Source organism: Bubalus bubalis, chromosome 15 (assembly GCF_019923935.1).
Source record: "Bubalus bubalis isolate 160015118507 breed Murrah chromosome 15, NDDB_SH_1, whole genome shotgun sequence".
Lineage (NCBI taxonomy): Eukaryota > Metazoa > Chordata > Mammalia > Artiodactyla > Bovidae > Bubalus > Bubalus bubalis.
In genome coordinates, this window is record NC_059171.1 from 403,605 (window position 1) to 419,969 (window position 16,365).

The 16,365-nt window shown below is 39.3% G+C and overlaps 1 protein-coding gene across 6 annotated transcripts in view; it reads right to left on the reverse strand.

Annotated features, from left to right (window-relative positions):
• The window catches only part of LOC102389419 (MDM2 binding protein), a 77,272-nt gene that overhangs the window by 18,117 nt on the left and 42,790 nt on the right, over nucleotides 1–16,365 (reverse strand). For 5 of the 6 annotated variants that reach the window (XM_025264938.3, XM_006074690.4, XM_044928488.2 and 2 more), the window contains 3 exons: nucleotides 14,283–14,400; nucleotides 6,207–6,362; nucleotides 2,768–2,863 (listed from right to left, as the gene is read on the reverse strand). In XM_025264938.3, the coding sequence (XP_025120723.3) occupies nucleotides 2,768–2,863; nucleotides 6,207–6,362; nucleotides 14,283–14,400 (370 nt within the window). The remainder of the gene's footprint in view (nucleotides 1–2,767; nucleotides 2,864–6,206; nucleotides 6,363–14,282; nucleotides 14,401–16,365) is intronic. The other variant, XM_044928486.2, reaches the window with a different exon arrangement.

Sequence of the window (16,365 nt, forward strand, 5' to 3'; positions counted from 1 at the left end):
TTGCATGAAATGTTCCCTTGGTATCTCTAATTTTCTTGAAGAGATCTCTAGTCTTTCCCATTCTGTTGTTTTCCTCTATTTCTTTGAGGAAGGCTTTCTTATCTCTCCTTGCTATTTTTTGGAACTCTGCATTCAAATGGGTATATCTTTCCTTTTGTCCTTTGCCTTTAACTTCTCTTCTTTCCTCAGCTATCTGTAAGGCCTCCTCTACAATGTCACAAACCTCTGTCCCTAGTTGTTCAGGCGCTCTGTCTATCAGATCAAACCCTTGAATCTATTTGTCACTTCCACTGTATAATCCTAAGGGATATGATTGAGGTCATACCTGAATGGTCTGTGTTTTTCCCTACTTTTTTCAATTTAAATCTGAATTTTGCAATAAGGAGTTCATAATCTGAGCCACAGTCAGCTCCCAGTCTTGTTTTTGCTGACTGTATAGAGCTTCTCCATTTTTGGCTGCAAAGAATATAATCAATCTGATTTCAGTGTTGACCATCTGGTGATGTCCATGTGTAGAGTCTTCTCTTGTGTTGTTGGAAGAGGGTGTTTGCTATTCTCTTGGCAAATCTCTATTAGCCTTTGCCCTTCTTCATTCTGTACTTCAAGGCCAAATTTGCCTGTTACTCCAGGTGTTTCTTGACTTCCTACTTTTGCATTCCAGTCCCCTATAATGAAAAGGACATCTTTTTGGGGTGTTAGATCCAGAAGGTCTGGTAGGTCTTCATAGAACCGTTCAACTTCAGATTCTTCAGCATTACTGGTTGGGGCATAGACTTGGATTACTGTGATACTGAATGGTTTGCCTTGGAAATGAACAGAGATCTTCTGTCATTTTTGAGATTGCACCCAAGTACTGCATTTCAGACTCTCTTGTTGACTATGGGGGCTACTCCATTTCTTCTAAAGGATTCTTGGCCACAGTAGTAGATATAATGGTCATCTGAATTAAATTCACTCATTCCAGTCCATTTTAGTTCACTGATTCCTAAAATGTCAATGTTTAGTCTTGCCATCTCCTGTTTGACCACTTCCAATTTGCCTTGAATCATGGACCAAACAATCCAGGTTCCTATGTAATACTGTTCTTTACAGCATCAGACCTTGCTTCTATCACCAGGCACATCCACAACTGCATGTTGTTTCTGCTTTGGCTCAGCCTCTTCATGCTCTGGAGTTATTTCTCCACTGATCTCCAGTAGCACCTCCAACAGGCCACCCACTGACCTGGGGAGTTCATCTTTCAGTGTCATTATCTTTTTGTTTTTTCATACTATTTATGGGGTTCTCAAGGCAAGAATACTGAAATGGTTTGCCATTCCCTTCTCCAGTGGACCACATTCTGTCAGACATCTCCAGCATGACCCGTCCTTCTTAGGTAGCCCCACATGAGATGGTTCATAGTTTCACTGAGTTAGACAAGGCTGTGGTCAATGTGATCAGTTTGGTTAGTTTCCTGTGATTGTGGTTTTCATTCCTCCCATAGATACTGCCTTTTTGGTCAGATAAATTCCTCTTCATTCCTTCAAACTTAGTTCAGATGTCCTCACTGAAATTCTCAATTTGTGGTGTTTACTTGTTTCACACACTGGGCAGTGTTATATACTGGTATTTTTAACACCGTTTACATTCTGAAACTCCAGTACTTTGGCCACCTCACGTGAAGAGTTGACTCATTGGAAAAGACTGATGCAGGGAGGGATTGGGGGCAGGAGGAGAAGGGGACGACAGAGGATGAGATGGCTGGATGGCATCACTGACTCGATGGACATGAGTTTGGGTGAACTCCGGGAGATGGTGATGGACAGGGAGGCCTGGCGTGCTGCGATTCATGGGGTCGCAAAGAGTCAGACACGACTGAGCGACTGAACTGAACTGAATTGAACTGACATCCTACTAAAGTCATGTCTTTCTTTCTCCCCTACTAGAGTACATGTTTCTTAAGGGCCGAAATAGTTGTCTTACAGTCTCTTGTATCTTTAGCCCCTGAGTGAATCGTTATCAGTAAAGAAGGTTTAAAGTTATGTGACATAAAGATTAAGTTTACAAGACAACCAAAGTAGTATATTTCTTTTGCTCACTGATAAAGGTGCTTCTCGGAGAAGGCAAGAGATCAAGGTAAAAATCAAGTCCTTTTCTATTTTCATTTATGGAAAATCAATATAAAATAATGCTTTGCTTTAGGAATGTGAAATAGTTTGCAAAATGAATCACTAGGGTCTTGTAAATTTAACCTAAAATATATTATTTCCATCATTTCCTTTCTTATCCCGGTGAAAATGGTAGATGCACACATGGCCTCAGGAAGTGCTGATGCTTCTAAGTAAGAGAACCCTTTGAAATTTTATTCAAACAGGTCAATTAAAATTCCGTAAAAATGTACACACAATTAACATATTGCAAATGAGAATACATTTCATCTAACAGCTCCTGAGCAGTTACAATGACCAGAGAATATCAATGTGCCCAGTAGTGTAAATATACATTTATATACAATATACAAAGTAGGGCCCAAAATAATTGACTAAAATACCCAATAACTAGTAATAGGACATTTAAATGTAAAACTGATTAATCAACAAATATCTTTTTTTACCAACAGAAGACAAATTATTTGAGTATGTAATACTTGTTTTTTGAGGGTTTTTTTGAGGGTTCTTTGGTTCTCTATCTCAACTTCTATCCGTTTGTTACAGTCATTCTTCACAGTCACAGAAGATAAGCCACATTAAGAACACACAGAAGAATAAAATGAAAATTAAAAACTCACTCAATTCCATGATAATGACATACTGAAGCTTTTTCAAAAGGTAAACCACGAAGTTTCCGAGGACTAAGTTCTGGTGTCAGGACAAAAGTCTTCTGCCTGAAACAAAAAGCTTTCCATTTGCATTTATTTGGTGAGAAAGTTCAAGAAACTGTCTCAAGAAGGAAGTCTGACTTCCTTCTCTATAACTAGATATTATATGGGATTAAAACTGAATTACATCAGGAAGCCAAAGAAGAAAATGAAGTAAGGTTAAGCCTAGGGGTTTCGTCACATTTTCTCTGTCCCAAGCTTCTAAATATGGTAATATTACTTATTTTACAAAACTATTCTGAGACATGGTTAAATCAAGAATAGAACATGATCTGTAGGGGAAATTCAAGAAGCAGCATTATTCCTGAAGCATATGTTATTCCTGGTGTAGTAAACTGCTTATGCATTTATTAACAGTTAAATTCTTTTCTTGCAGTGGAATAATTAAAGTCAAACTCAGATCTTCAGTAACAAAAGAGGTATTTAGTTCCTACTGTACCACATGGGGAATCCAGATTTTTCTATGCCTGGGAACATAGTCATTTTGACACCTATTTTAAGAATCAGTGACCTTTTAAACATCAGTGGATATAAAGACTAACCGCTGATCTCAGCTCTTCTTCTAACGCTGGTTCCAATCAGCAGGTGTGTCAGAACCAGTCCTGTGGTGAACTTAAATACTCATGCTCAGTACCTCCATGTTGGCACCTATGGTCAGGTTAAGCTTTCTGAGTTATTCTAACTAGAGTCCTCCTTCTCTGCCTGGGTGGGGAGGCACTGTTCTGATGAACTGCATCATGATTCCTGGAGCTCAGAACAGGTTAGAGGTGGGGATGGGAGAATTATGCAAGTTTCTTTACGCTGGTAATAGGCAGAAGGAGACACCAGGGGCTTGACTTCAGAAGACTTACAAATGGTAAACAGAAAAACAAGTAGGTAGTGGAGTATCAAGAATAATTCACTATCACACTCCCCGCCTTGGCTTTAGTAATGAAAACTGCCCACATGACACTGAATAATCTATAGAGTATAAGATAAGCATTTGAAATTATTACATTAAAATGTAAGACATATGCAAGTTAATGAATCCTGAAAACCAGGATTTATATTCTAATGCATTCATTTAAAGTGCTTCACATAAAGTAACACTAACAAATGGCAATGATCCCAGTATTTTATGACTAACTATTCAAGGGAATAATTCTGTAATATAAAACTATTTAGGTGCCTAGCATTTCACTTCCTTCCTTTACCACGTTGTCTTCCATTTATTTTCATCTCTCCCAGCAACTTTATCTATTTGTGTTTAATTTTACGCACACCTTGTTCTTTCTGAAGGAAATGCTTTAGTAAGTATGTGTTTTGTCAATGTTTACTACTTCCTTTATATGCACAGGTGTCGTTCCTGCACTCTGCTTAGTACTGCTTTGCAGGCGGTCCTCAGTAGACAGTCAGTAAAGCCCACAGGTCCATGAGTCATTACCATGAAAGCCCATCCTTCAACTTTAACACAAGATACGGTTGATAATGACACAGTTCTTTACTAACACCAAGGAATTGTATCAAACTCCCCCAGATAAATCACGGGTAAGCTACAGGAGGATTAATAGCATCCCCCTTGACACTGCAGCTACAAAGACATTCTGGTCAAAAAGAGTACAACCTACATAATTCAGTTTTGGCAAACACATCTGACTCTGCCAGTTCACGCTTAATAATTTGGAAGGACAGGAGCCAATAACTAAATAGATGAAAACGTACATATAATTCTTCCTGTTCTTGATTCCCACAGAAAGGATTATCAATCTCTCAAAGGTATAAGAAAATTACTCTAAAATTACACTGTTTTTATGTCATTAAAATCATTAAGTCATTAAAACTCAGAACTATTAAGACCATCATATCTCCTAAGTTGCTCCCCATCTCTCTCTCTCTTTAGTGACCACGCACATGATAAATTCTTTCCAAAATCAACCCTTAAATTTGGGCTTCCCTGGTGGCTCAGATGGTAAAGCGTCTTCCTGTAATGTGGGAGACCCGGGTTTGATTCCTGGGTCGGGAAGACCCCCTGGAGAAGGAAATGGCAATCTACTCCAGCACTCTTGCCTGGAAAATCCCATGGATGGAGGAGCCTGATAGGCTACAGTCCATGGGGTCGCAAAGAGTCCTACTTGCCAAAACAAGCTTTGTAAAAGTAATCAAAATGTTCTATAATTTTTAAGGTCCTTTGGAAGATTCTCATAAAAATGGATTAACAAGAAGAAACTGGGGCAGTGAACAAGGTATTCAAATCTCACAAGTATTTCATGTCACGATTTTGCAACACCCAGTTATGACCAACCTAGATAGCATATTCTAAAGCAGAGACATTACTTTGCCAACAAAGGTCCGTCTAGTCAAGGCTATGGTTTTTCCAGTAGTCATGTATGGATGTGAGGGTTGGACTGTGAAGAAAGCTGAGCACCGAAGAATTGATGCTTTTGAACTGTGGTGTTGGAGAAGACTCTTGAGAGTCCACTGGACTGCAAGGAGATCCAACCAGTCCATTCTAAAGATCAGTCCTGGTGTTCTTTGGATGGAATGATGCTAAAGCTGAAACTCCAGTACTTTGGCCACTTCATGCGAAGAGTTGACTCATTGGAAAAGACCCTGATACTGGGAGGGATTGGGGGCAGGAGAAGGGGACGACAAAGGATGAGATGGCTGAATGGCATCACTGACTCGATGGACGTGAGTTTGAGTGAACTCCAGGAGTTGGTGATGGACCGGGAGGCCTGGTGTGCTGCGATTCATGGGGTCTCAAAGAGTTGGACATGACTGAGCTACTGAACTGAACTGATTTTATTAATTAGCAACTTAGTGGAAGCTGTCTTGGAAGTCAAATTAGTTGTAAATTATTCAAGTTGACGGTGAGTTTTACTTGGTATAGTTTCAAAATCATTTTTATTACACTTTCCCATTCTTCTCAGTTGAAAGGCTATCCTTTTTGCTACTATTAGGCATAACTGACAATGTTATGATTAAGTAGTAGTAAAGTAAAAACTAGAAAGTGATAGAAAAGAGAATTAAAAAAATTTTTGCAAGTCAAATTATAATTTTTCTGAAAAAGTATTGCCATCTGTCTACAAAATAGAAGCTCACTTCTACAAGAAATATGTTAAGGTGGTTTTTATTATTCCTGTTTCCTTTATACTCAGCACTACAAAGAGGAGAACATTAGGCTAAGGCAACATGTGAGAATTAAGGCCAACTGATAAACACTGGGCTCAAACTCGTAGACTTTGTCAAAGTGGCACAGAACATCTAACTGGATGTTAGATCTAAACACATAACTGAAGAAGTAAGAGGCAATGTGCTTTTAAAATGATTCCTTAAAAAATTAATTGGAAGTCATAAGTTTATAACTTACCCTTTTTGAATCTGTAAAGGCTGAAGATCTCCAATTGGTAATCCGTCTGAGGTAAAGAATTTAAGCAATTCTTTAGCATCCAATAATGTGACTGAATCCCGTGGACCCTCTTTGTGGCCCAGCAATTGTTCAGATGAACGAGGTAATGAACCAGTTCTGAGAAGAAAAAAAAAATTATGTAGATTTATTAAAAGCAGATTAGAATTCTCCATGGTCAGGAAAAGCTACTATGAACAGAAACCAGAAAAATACACACACACACAAAACTGAAGATCTACACATTTAAGAAAGAAAAAAAGTAAAATCTTTGCAAATCATTTAGAATCAAAGCATATTTTCAAAAATCTGTATGTAGGTTACAGGAAAACTTGCAGTTATCATGTCAAAACAATGTTACTACTTAACTAAAATAATTATATTCTTTATATTTGGCACGATTGATCACATTCATGCTACCATTATCATGCTATCACACTATCATTATTAGTGTGAAGTCATCAATTCTATAAAATTTAAATCTAAACTCTCTTGTATGTTCCAAAGCCCCATAATATTGTAAATTCTGAAGGCAGAGACCGAATGTTCCAATGTTCTATAAACTTCAAAGATTATGTAAAGCACAACCATGAAATGAGATGGTAATCAGATATTTCTCCAAGGTCTCTTCTAGCCATGATTATGACGTTAGGAATAAATACTAAATTATTATTATACCTGAAATATAGGCAGGACTTCATACTTTTCAAACTGCATACAATATATTCTCTCTTTTTTTAAAATTTTTATTTATTTGGCTGCATCAGGTCTAGCTGCTTCGCACAGGTCTTCTGTTGCTGTGCACAGGCTCTCGTGGTGGCCCATGGGCTTTGGAGGGAGAGGGCTCAGCTGTTGCTTCCTCTGCAGCATGTGGGATCTTAGTTCCCCATCCAGGGCTCGAATCTGTGTCCCCTGCATTGCAAGGTGGACTCCCAACCACTGGACCACCAGGGAAGTCCCTACAATATATTCTTAATCCTCACAAATTCCCTTGAAAAAGACAGGACAGGTCTTATCTCAAAATGAAATTAACACCTGAAAATAAGAACTTTGTAAAGTTCGTATCATACCAAGCCTAAAAAACGATTACTATTCTTACCACACAATAGTGCCTTACAGACCCGCGGTGACAAGATTTTTTAAATGACAGAATCAGAACTAGCCTGACTCTGAATTAGGTACCAATTCTACTCTATCACTCTATGAACCCAAAAAGCTCGGTTTTTAAAAACTGGAAAGAAGAAAATAGTAGCAGAGAATGCTACAGGTTTTCTCAAGCATTGAGTTACAAATCATACTATTACTCTGTCACCAAAGCAAAAATAAAATCTTTCAATACCTGCACAGAACATTAATTTCCTGACTTTGTATTAATTCAACTATTTCCTGATTAATCACTCAAGCATTTTTATTGATAATTATACAACTAAAATGTTGACATTACGGCCTTAAGACATATTTCTATACAACAGTGTCTCTTTCTTCTACTCATTCCCTTTATTTTTAAACTGAAAATATATATCTCATAAAAACAGTCAAACAAGAAAACACTCAAAACGCTATACCCCAGGAGGGTAAGAACTACATGATGAGGTGAATTTAATTTCTATATAGCCATTCTCTAACAGTGACTAACAAAATCTTAATCAATATTATTCTCAATCATTTGATAGTCCAGTTATGATGGGGAACTGCATACTTTGCAGTCACATAGAACCCAGGACACAAAAATATCAGAAAAATTTTAAAGCCCCATTTGTGATAAAGTGTACCAACAAGATACATTTTGAGTAAAAAAAAAAACAAGACACACTGACAACACTTTTTAGTGTTTCCAAACTTACAAACTATTTTTTCATACATTATCTCATTAAATTGTCAGAACTTTGAAGTAGAACTGGGCTTGTTATCTCCATCTTACAGATGAGTCAACAAAGTCACCTAACAGGTGACTGAGTTTGTCTAAAACCAAATTCCTGGTACTTCCCTGGTGGTCCAGTCATTGAGAATCTGCCTTCCAGTACAGGTACAGAAGTTCAATCCCTGGTCAGGGAAGTAAGATCCCACATGCCACGGAGCAGCAAGTCTCACCTGCGTGACAAAGCTTGAGAAGCCCGCGCACCCAACAAGGAGCCGGTGCCCCGCCAAGAAGAGGAGCCAGCGCCCCGCCACAAAGACCTAACACGACCAACAAGGGCTGCCCTGCTGCTCAGCGGGGAAGAACCTGCCTGCAGTTCAGGACACCTGGGTTTCACCCCTGGGTTGGGAAGATCCCCTGGAGAAGGGAAAGGCTACCCACTCCAGGATTCTCGCCTGGAGAAGTCCAGGGATGGTAGAATCCACGGGGTCACAAAGAGTCGGACACAACTGAGCGACTTTCACTCACAGCCAGATAAATAAACAAAACCAAATCCTTATGATTTCTGAATGTCACTCTGTAATGGTCTTTTATTCTTCAGCTGAATCTGTTTTAACATATAACAAATTATGACACTATATAACTTTGGTTTCCAGCCAAGAATCAGATGGTATCCTCCCGTATTTTGAACTGTCCACAAATACGTATTGAGTATTTACTCTGTAATTATCACCGTGAGGTACTAAAAAAAAGTTCACTGATAATAATTTATAGACCCCTAATCACTGTTCATGACTGTGTACAGGTATGACTTAAAGTAGGAGAAAGGAGGGAAGGAGAGCGAAAGGAGATAAATACATCAGTGTAGAATGAGGCAGGAAAGGCACAATAAAACAAGTCTCATGAAAGAAGTAATAGCACAGTCTTTTAACTGCAGCATTTCTACAAGCCTTAAGAGAAAGGTGGTATTTGAGCTACACCTAAACTACAAACAAGCTTCTTCTGGTTCAAGATGATGCATCAAACATACACATTAACCTCTCCATTCAAAAAAAGAAAAATCACAATGCTGAAGTACCAGGCATTAGGTTTATAACAGGGCTCAAAAAGGAAGAAGGAAGAGGAGTGGACCAAAGGGTTCAATGAATTTCAGGAATGACTAGACTACTCCTCAGCAGGAATTAAAAGGAACCTATAGAGAAGGCAGACTACGTCTTCGTCTCCCAGGAAACCACAGGCAGGCTCTAATCCGGAGCTCAGAGTGGCAACGGGCAGCCATCAGCTGATACATTTTCAGAACTCTACCTGAACACCCTCCCACTCCACATCTTAGATTCATGCTTTTACCTCCAAGAGAAAAACTGCGCTCTGAAGATCCAGAACTAGGTGCCTGTCCTACCTACCGTCAGCGGCGAAGCCCCCAGAATACAGCCCTTGAAGAAACACAAGCTGGAATCAAGACTGCCAGGAGAAATATCAATAACCTCAGATATGCAGATGACATCACCCTTATGGCAGAAAGTGAGGAGGAACTAAAAGGCCTCTTGATGAAGGTGAAAGTGGAGAGTGAAAAAGCTGGCTTAAAGCTCAACATTCAGAAAACGAAGATCATGGCATCCGGTCCCATCACTTCATGGCAAATAGATGGAGAAACAGTGGAAACAGTGTCAGACTTTATTTTTGGGGGCTCCAAAATCACTGCAGATGGTGACTGCAGCCATGAAATTAAAAGACACTTACTCCCTGGAAGGAAAGTTATGACCAACCTAGATAGCATATTCAAAAGCAGAGACTAATATTACTTTGCCAACAAAGGTTTGTCTAGTCAAGGCTATGGTTTTTCCTGTGGTCATGTATGGATGTGAGAGTTGGACTGTGAAGAAGGCTGAGCACCCAAGAATTGATGCCTTTGAACTGTGGTGTTGGAGAAGACTCTTGAGAGTCCCTTGGACTGCAAGGAGATCCAACCAGTCCATTCTGAAGGAGATCAGCCCTGGGATTTCTTTGGAAGGAATGATGCTAAAGCTGAAACTCCAGTACTTTGGCCACCTCATGCGAAGAGTTGACTCATTGGAAAAGACTCTGATGCTGAGAGGGATTGGGGGCAGGAGGAGAAGGGGACAACAGAGGATGAGATGGCTGGATGGCATCACTGACTCGATGGACGTGAGTCTGGGTGAACTCCGGGAGTTGGTGATGGACAGGGAGGCCTGGCATGCTGTGATTCATGGGGTCACAAAGAGTCGGACACAACTGAGTGACTGAACTGAACTGAAAGCACCCAAGCTACCTTCCCCCAGCTGCCCTTCATCTCCCTTCTCCCAGGATAAATTCTGGTGACAGCAGGCAGGTAACAGAACCACACATATAGAGAGAAATGTAGGCAACTACCAATATAAAACAGTCTAAGACTAAATTCTCAGCTGTGAACAATCAAGGGCCACCAGATACTAAAAAGCTTCACAGAAGAGAAAAACAGCAGAGGAACAAATGATACAGATCTAAAGGATAATGGGATCATTTAAAGAACAGATAAGACAAGTTAAAAGAAAATTCCAATTAATAAATTAATATCCTTAGAGTATCTTCTCAATTCTTATTATTAATAAGAATAGGTTGCTATGAAAAAAGGGTAGATAACAAAAAAGAATTATTAGGAATTTTTTTAATAGCTGCCAAAAATGTACTGGAAAAGATGAAAGTAAAGGTCAAGGAAATATACCAGAATGCAGAGCAGAAAAGATGAAGAGATGGACTATTATTATTTTTTTATAGAATCATTCTTCAAACTTTTTTTATTTGTTTTTCTCACTGTGCTGGGTCCTTGCTGCTGCATGGACTTTTTCTATAGCTGCAGAGAATGGGGGCTATTTCCTAGCTGCAAGGCGCCAGCTTCTCGTAGCGGTGTCTTTTATTGTGTGGAGCACAGACTCCAGGGCTCCCAGGCCTCAGTAGCAGTGGCACGCGGGCTCGACAGTTGCCGTTCACAGGCTCTAAAGCAAGGCTCAGCAGCTGTGGCACAAAGTGCCCTGTAGCGCATGGGGCTGACCCAGACCAAGCACTGAATCGGTGCCTCCTGATTGGCTGGCTGACTCTCTACTGCCGAGCTGCCCAGAAAGTCCAAAGACATGGATTATTGAAAGAATCAAATATAAATTGAAAAATCAATCTGAGGCATCTAAAATTAGGTAAAACAGATAATTACAAATAAGGAAGAAAGAAAACAGAAGGACAAATACTATCAAAGAAATAATAGAAGAATATTCCCAAGAGCTAAAGGAGATCAGTCCCAGGTGTTCATTGGAAGGACTGATGCTGAAGCTCAAACTCCATTACTTTGGCCACGTGATGCGAAGAGCTGACTCATTTGAAAAGACCCTGATGCTGGGAAAGACTGAGGGCAAGAGGAGAAGGGGACGACAGAGGATGAGATGGCTGGATGGCATTACCGACTCAATGGACATGGGTTTGGGTGAACTCCGGGAGTTGGTGATGGACAGGGAGGCCTGGCATGCTGCGGTTCATGGGGTCACAACGAGTCAGACACGACTGAGTGACTGAACTGATTTCCAAGAGCTAATAAAAAGGCAAAAGCCTCAAGACCAAAACATTGCACACCATGAGGGCCTCATGTAATTTCAGAACATTAAGGAAAACAGAAAATTCTAAAAGTTTCAGAGACAGAATAAAGTACCTATTAAGGAACAAAAATCCGTGTCACATCAGACTTCTCATTAAGGTATGAGATCCAAGAAAATACACGTCTAATCTAATCTAGAAATGTAATCAGAAGAAATACCAGGACAACAGCTGTGCAGGAGACAGGGTCAGTCCAAATGAGAGTATCAAGTCAGAAAAATGGGAGAAAAATAACTTTAAGGAAAAAAAAAGATTATCTACTGCAAAATAACATAAGGTGCAGAGGAAGAAAGAGGATAAAAGGTGAAGAGAAGCAGGGATGTCCATCCTCGTCCTTCACAACGGGAAGTGGAAACACACAATCTGAAATCGACGAGCAGGAAATCCAAGGTCTCTATGGGCAACCTGTCCTTTCCTCCATCTTCTTTCCAGACTGGCCTTTTCCTCCTGACCTGTGAATGTTACAGAGCCCCAGGGAATGGCTTTACGCCCTCCTCTTTTTCTATACAGCCTCACCATGTCATCTCATCCACTAGCATATATTAAAGAAACCCTTTTAGTGATAACTCCAAACAAACTCCCAGATTTCTCCACCTAATATGCCCTCATGCATAATCCATAGGTCAAATAAAGCATCCCTAAAGCAGAATTCTTGATCTTTCTCCACAAACCCACCCTTGTTTCAACTTACCCATCTTCCTCAAAACATGAGGACGCCACCCACCTGCTGTTCAAGCCAGAAATCTAAACTGTCTAAGATGCCTCTCTCTCTCTTCTCAGAGAAAATGGGCAGGAAAAAAACAGGAAGTTTCTTTTTTTCCCTAGCTTAGCACCAAAATATTCTCCAAACTTGTCTCCACTACTACTCTAGTTAGAAGTCAAAGTTACCTCTCAGCCTACAGAGAAAGCCACCTAAGTGATCTGTCTGTTCCTAATATCTTCTTTCCACAATCCATTCACCACAAAAAAGAATGTTATTTTGCAAAATCAGATCACATCACTGACAGAAAATCCATGGAAAGCTTACCAAGGCACTTACGATTCAAAGACCGCATCAACACCTGTAAGGGCCAAGTGCCTTCATGTGCTTCACTCATTTACCCACAAGATCTCAGCTCCAGCGTAACTCCTCAGGGTGCCCGCCCTGGCCATCCCTCCCATGCCAACAAATAAAACCACTCTCCTTCAGTCCCGCAGCCTCATTCGTTACACACAGATAGGTTTCCAAGCCTTGTGTTTGTCTGCTTATTGAGTTCTGTTGACTGTCTCTCCCCCTTAAAAGGCAAGCTCTAACAGGAGAGCTTAACACACAGTTGGTACTCAGTAAATATTTGTTGATATCTATGAACAAAATGTTATCAGTTCAGTTCAGTCACTCAGTTGTGTCCGACTCTTTGCGACCCATGGACTGCACCATGCCAGGCCTCCCTGTCCATCACCAACTCCCCGAGTTTACTCAAATTCATGTCCATTGAGTTCGTGATGCCATCCAACCATCTCATCCTCTGTCATCCCCTTCTCCTCCCATCTTCAATCTTTCCAGCATCAGGGTCTTTTCAAATGAGTCAACTCTTTGCTCAGGTGGCCAAAGTGTTGGAGTGCTTCAGCATCAGTCCTTCCAATGACTATTCAGGCCTGATTTCCTTTAGGATGGACTGGTTGGATCTCCTTGCAGTCCAAGGGACTCTCAAGAGTCTTCTCCAACACCACAGTTCAAAAGCATTAATTCTTTGGCACTCAGCTTTCTTTATAGTCCAACTCTCACATGCATACATGACTACTGGAAAAATCATACCTTTGACTAGACAGATCTGAAGTGATAAATGTTCTCAGCAGAGGAGCTAAAAATATGAACGTGATTTGCAATATTTGGGAGGGCAGTGCAACAGAGTCAAATTCCTTTTCTTTATTCCATTCTTCCACCACTCAACAATGATGTACTGAGTGCCTGCTATATACTAAACCAAAAACAAAGCAAAAACAAACTCTGCCTCTTAGAGACAGTTAATATATACAAACATAAAAATGTAAAACAGGAACATTTTAAAATGGCTTCAAGGAAAAGAGTACTTTTACTTTATTTTACACATTCCTGTGGAGAAGGAAATGGCAACCCACTCCAGTATTCTTGCCTGGAGAATCCCATGGACAGAGGAGCCTGGTGGGCCCCAGTCCATGGGGTCACAAAGAGTCGGAGACGACTGAGTGACCATACATACACACACACACACTCCTATATTTTTAAAATTTCTCTTTCATATTCATATGTTTTTGTACTTCTATGGAAGATGTTCTGGAAGTCATACACTAACCTATTACCTGTGATTATGTACACCCAGAAAGGACAAGTAGAATATGGAAGGGGAAGAGCATTTCCTGGACACCTTACTCTGCAATAGTCTATCTTGATCTACCTATCTATCTATCTACAGTAAGCACACATATCCTTTACAATAAAACCATAAGTTACTATTTCATAAACACAATTTAAGGATTAAGAAAAAATAAAGGTCATAAAAAATAATAAGCTATTTAAACGTTACCTCATTTTTTGTTTAGCTTTTTCACAAGTTTCCAAATTTTGAAGGACATGCCTTTCTGGCCACTCCAGAGGATTGGTCTCCACTAGGTGGGAAGAAGTAAGCTCCAGTGAACTGTTATCTGAAGAGAAAGAAACACATTTGAGTACTGAACGGTATTAACATACTGAATTTTGCTATATAAAAATGTGTACGTGTAGATACACACATAAAAACCAGTTGGATTAACTGTACAATGCCTGCCTCAGGCATTTATTAAGGGCATCTCTGATGACCTGAACTATGCAAAATGGCATAGAAAAGTTTTTTGGAAATGATTAAAAAAAAATTAGTATTGAGCTTTATTTTACATTCTCCTCATAATAAAAGTTATGGGCTAGAATTCAGAAGAGGAATTAGCACTGCAAGGACTTATAGGGAATGAAAGCATAACTTTGTTATTTTTGTGAAATTAGTTGTAAATGAAAGAGAGACAACTCTGTGGAGAATATACGGGATATAACATGTGATCTCCATATTAGAAAGAGGAATTAGCACCAATATCCTGAAAAATTTATATTTTTAAAAGATTACTTCATTCTCAAAAGTACAATAATACCATAAATAAGACGTTTGAGGGTAAAGATTACTTTAGAAATAATTCTCACATATATTAATGTAAGATGCTTTAACATATTCATTTTCAAGTAAATCACTAACATTAAATGCTATTTTACTAGTAATAAAGTATTATATGTAAGAGTGTCTTATCTTTTTGGTCAGTATGGTGCAATGAACTAACATTGAGATTGTTGATAATCCACAATTCTCATTAAAGACAGAGGGCCATCTTCCATTCTCAATATTAATTATGAGGACATCTTAATGTTTCAAGACTGACAAAATCACTAACTGTACTAATGGATTCCAAAATAAATTGACTAAAAATTCCTGCACATTAGCTGTTTGACTAACTGTCAACCCTGACAAAAAATACCCATTTTATACTTTAGGGTCTTACAAAGTGATAATGATTTGGGAAGAAATTTTTGAACTCAAAAGAAAAATTAATCACAGATGAAAACAGAAGCCAACTGCATACCATTTTTCCTTTACTTTTAAACTATTTAGTCTTCAATAGTTAAAAATATTTTTAATGTCTATACTGGATTGCCCCAACCAAACACCATCCAAGTATAGTAGTTCCTGCTTCTTAATAAGGGTGGTGAAATACTGACTATTTCATGAAGAATAAGCTTCACGATGAAATCATCTGCTTTATAATGCTGGCATGGCTTTTCAAAAGATGGATAAAGAAAAAACCATTAGTAGATCTGAACAATTACAGGCTATGTTCACAGAAGAATACAAGCCATGTTAAATAAAAGTAAACATTAATTATCCCCCTAAATATTACAATATAAATTATTAAATTTGAGTATGCAACCTATATAAATGTAAATGCCACAGGCTTAATATTAAGGGGCAGACAAACATTCCTATGAGTCACAGGAGTGGCCTGGTGACTAAGCGCGCACTGATGCTAACAACGGCTATCATGCAGCATCAACGGCAGGTCACAGCTGTTGGAGATGATTACATGCTAAGTGTTTTACAGGAATCACCCCAGTTAATCCTCATAATAAGCCTAGTAACTGGGTAACATTATCTCCATCTGAAACATGAGGAAACAGGCATGGAGAGGTTGAAGAACCTGCCCAAAGGCACTCAGCTGAGGCCTGAGCCCTGGCCGTCTCGCCCCAAAGGCCTGGCCTTCACACATGGCACGAGACACTGTGCTGATATTCTTTTCCAACTAGATCATAAGCCTGTTGAAAGTCAAGGACCCACCCAAACTTTTAATTCTTTGTGTGCCTTCCTGGCATCAAATAGAGAAAAGGCACACAACAAACATTATTATTAATTTGATTCTATGGCCATTTTCTTATTAATGTATGGGATAAAAATGATTTTCACAGAACAACAACAAAAAATTATCCTATACATTTACAATGCCAGGCAACTGTTAAACGCTTCCTTTTTAAATCCTGAAGAGCTTCACTCTATGCAAATTCATCACCAGAAGAGAAAGCAGGAAAATAGAAAT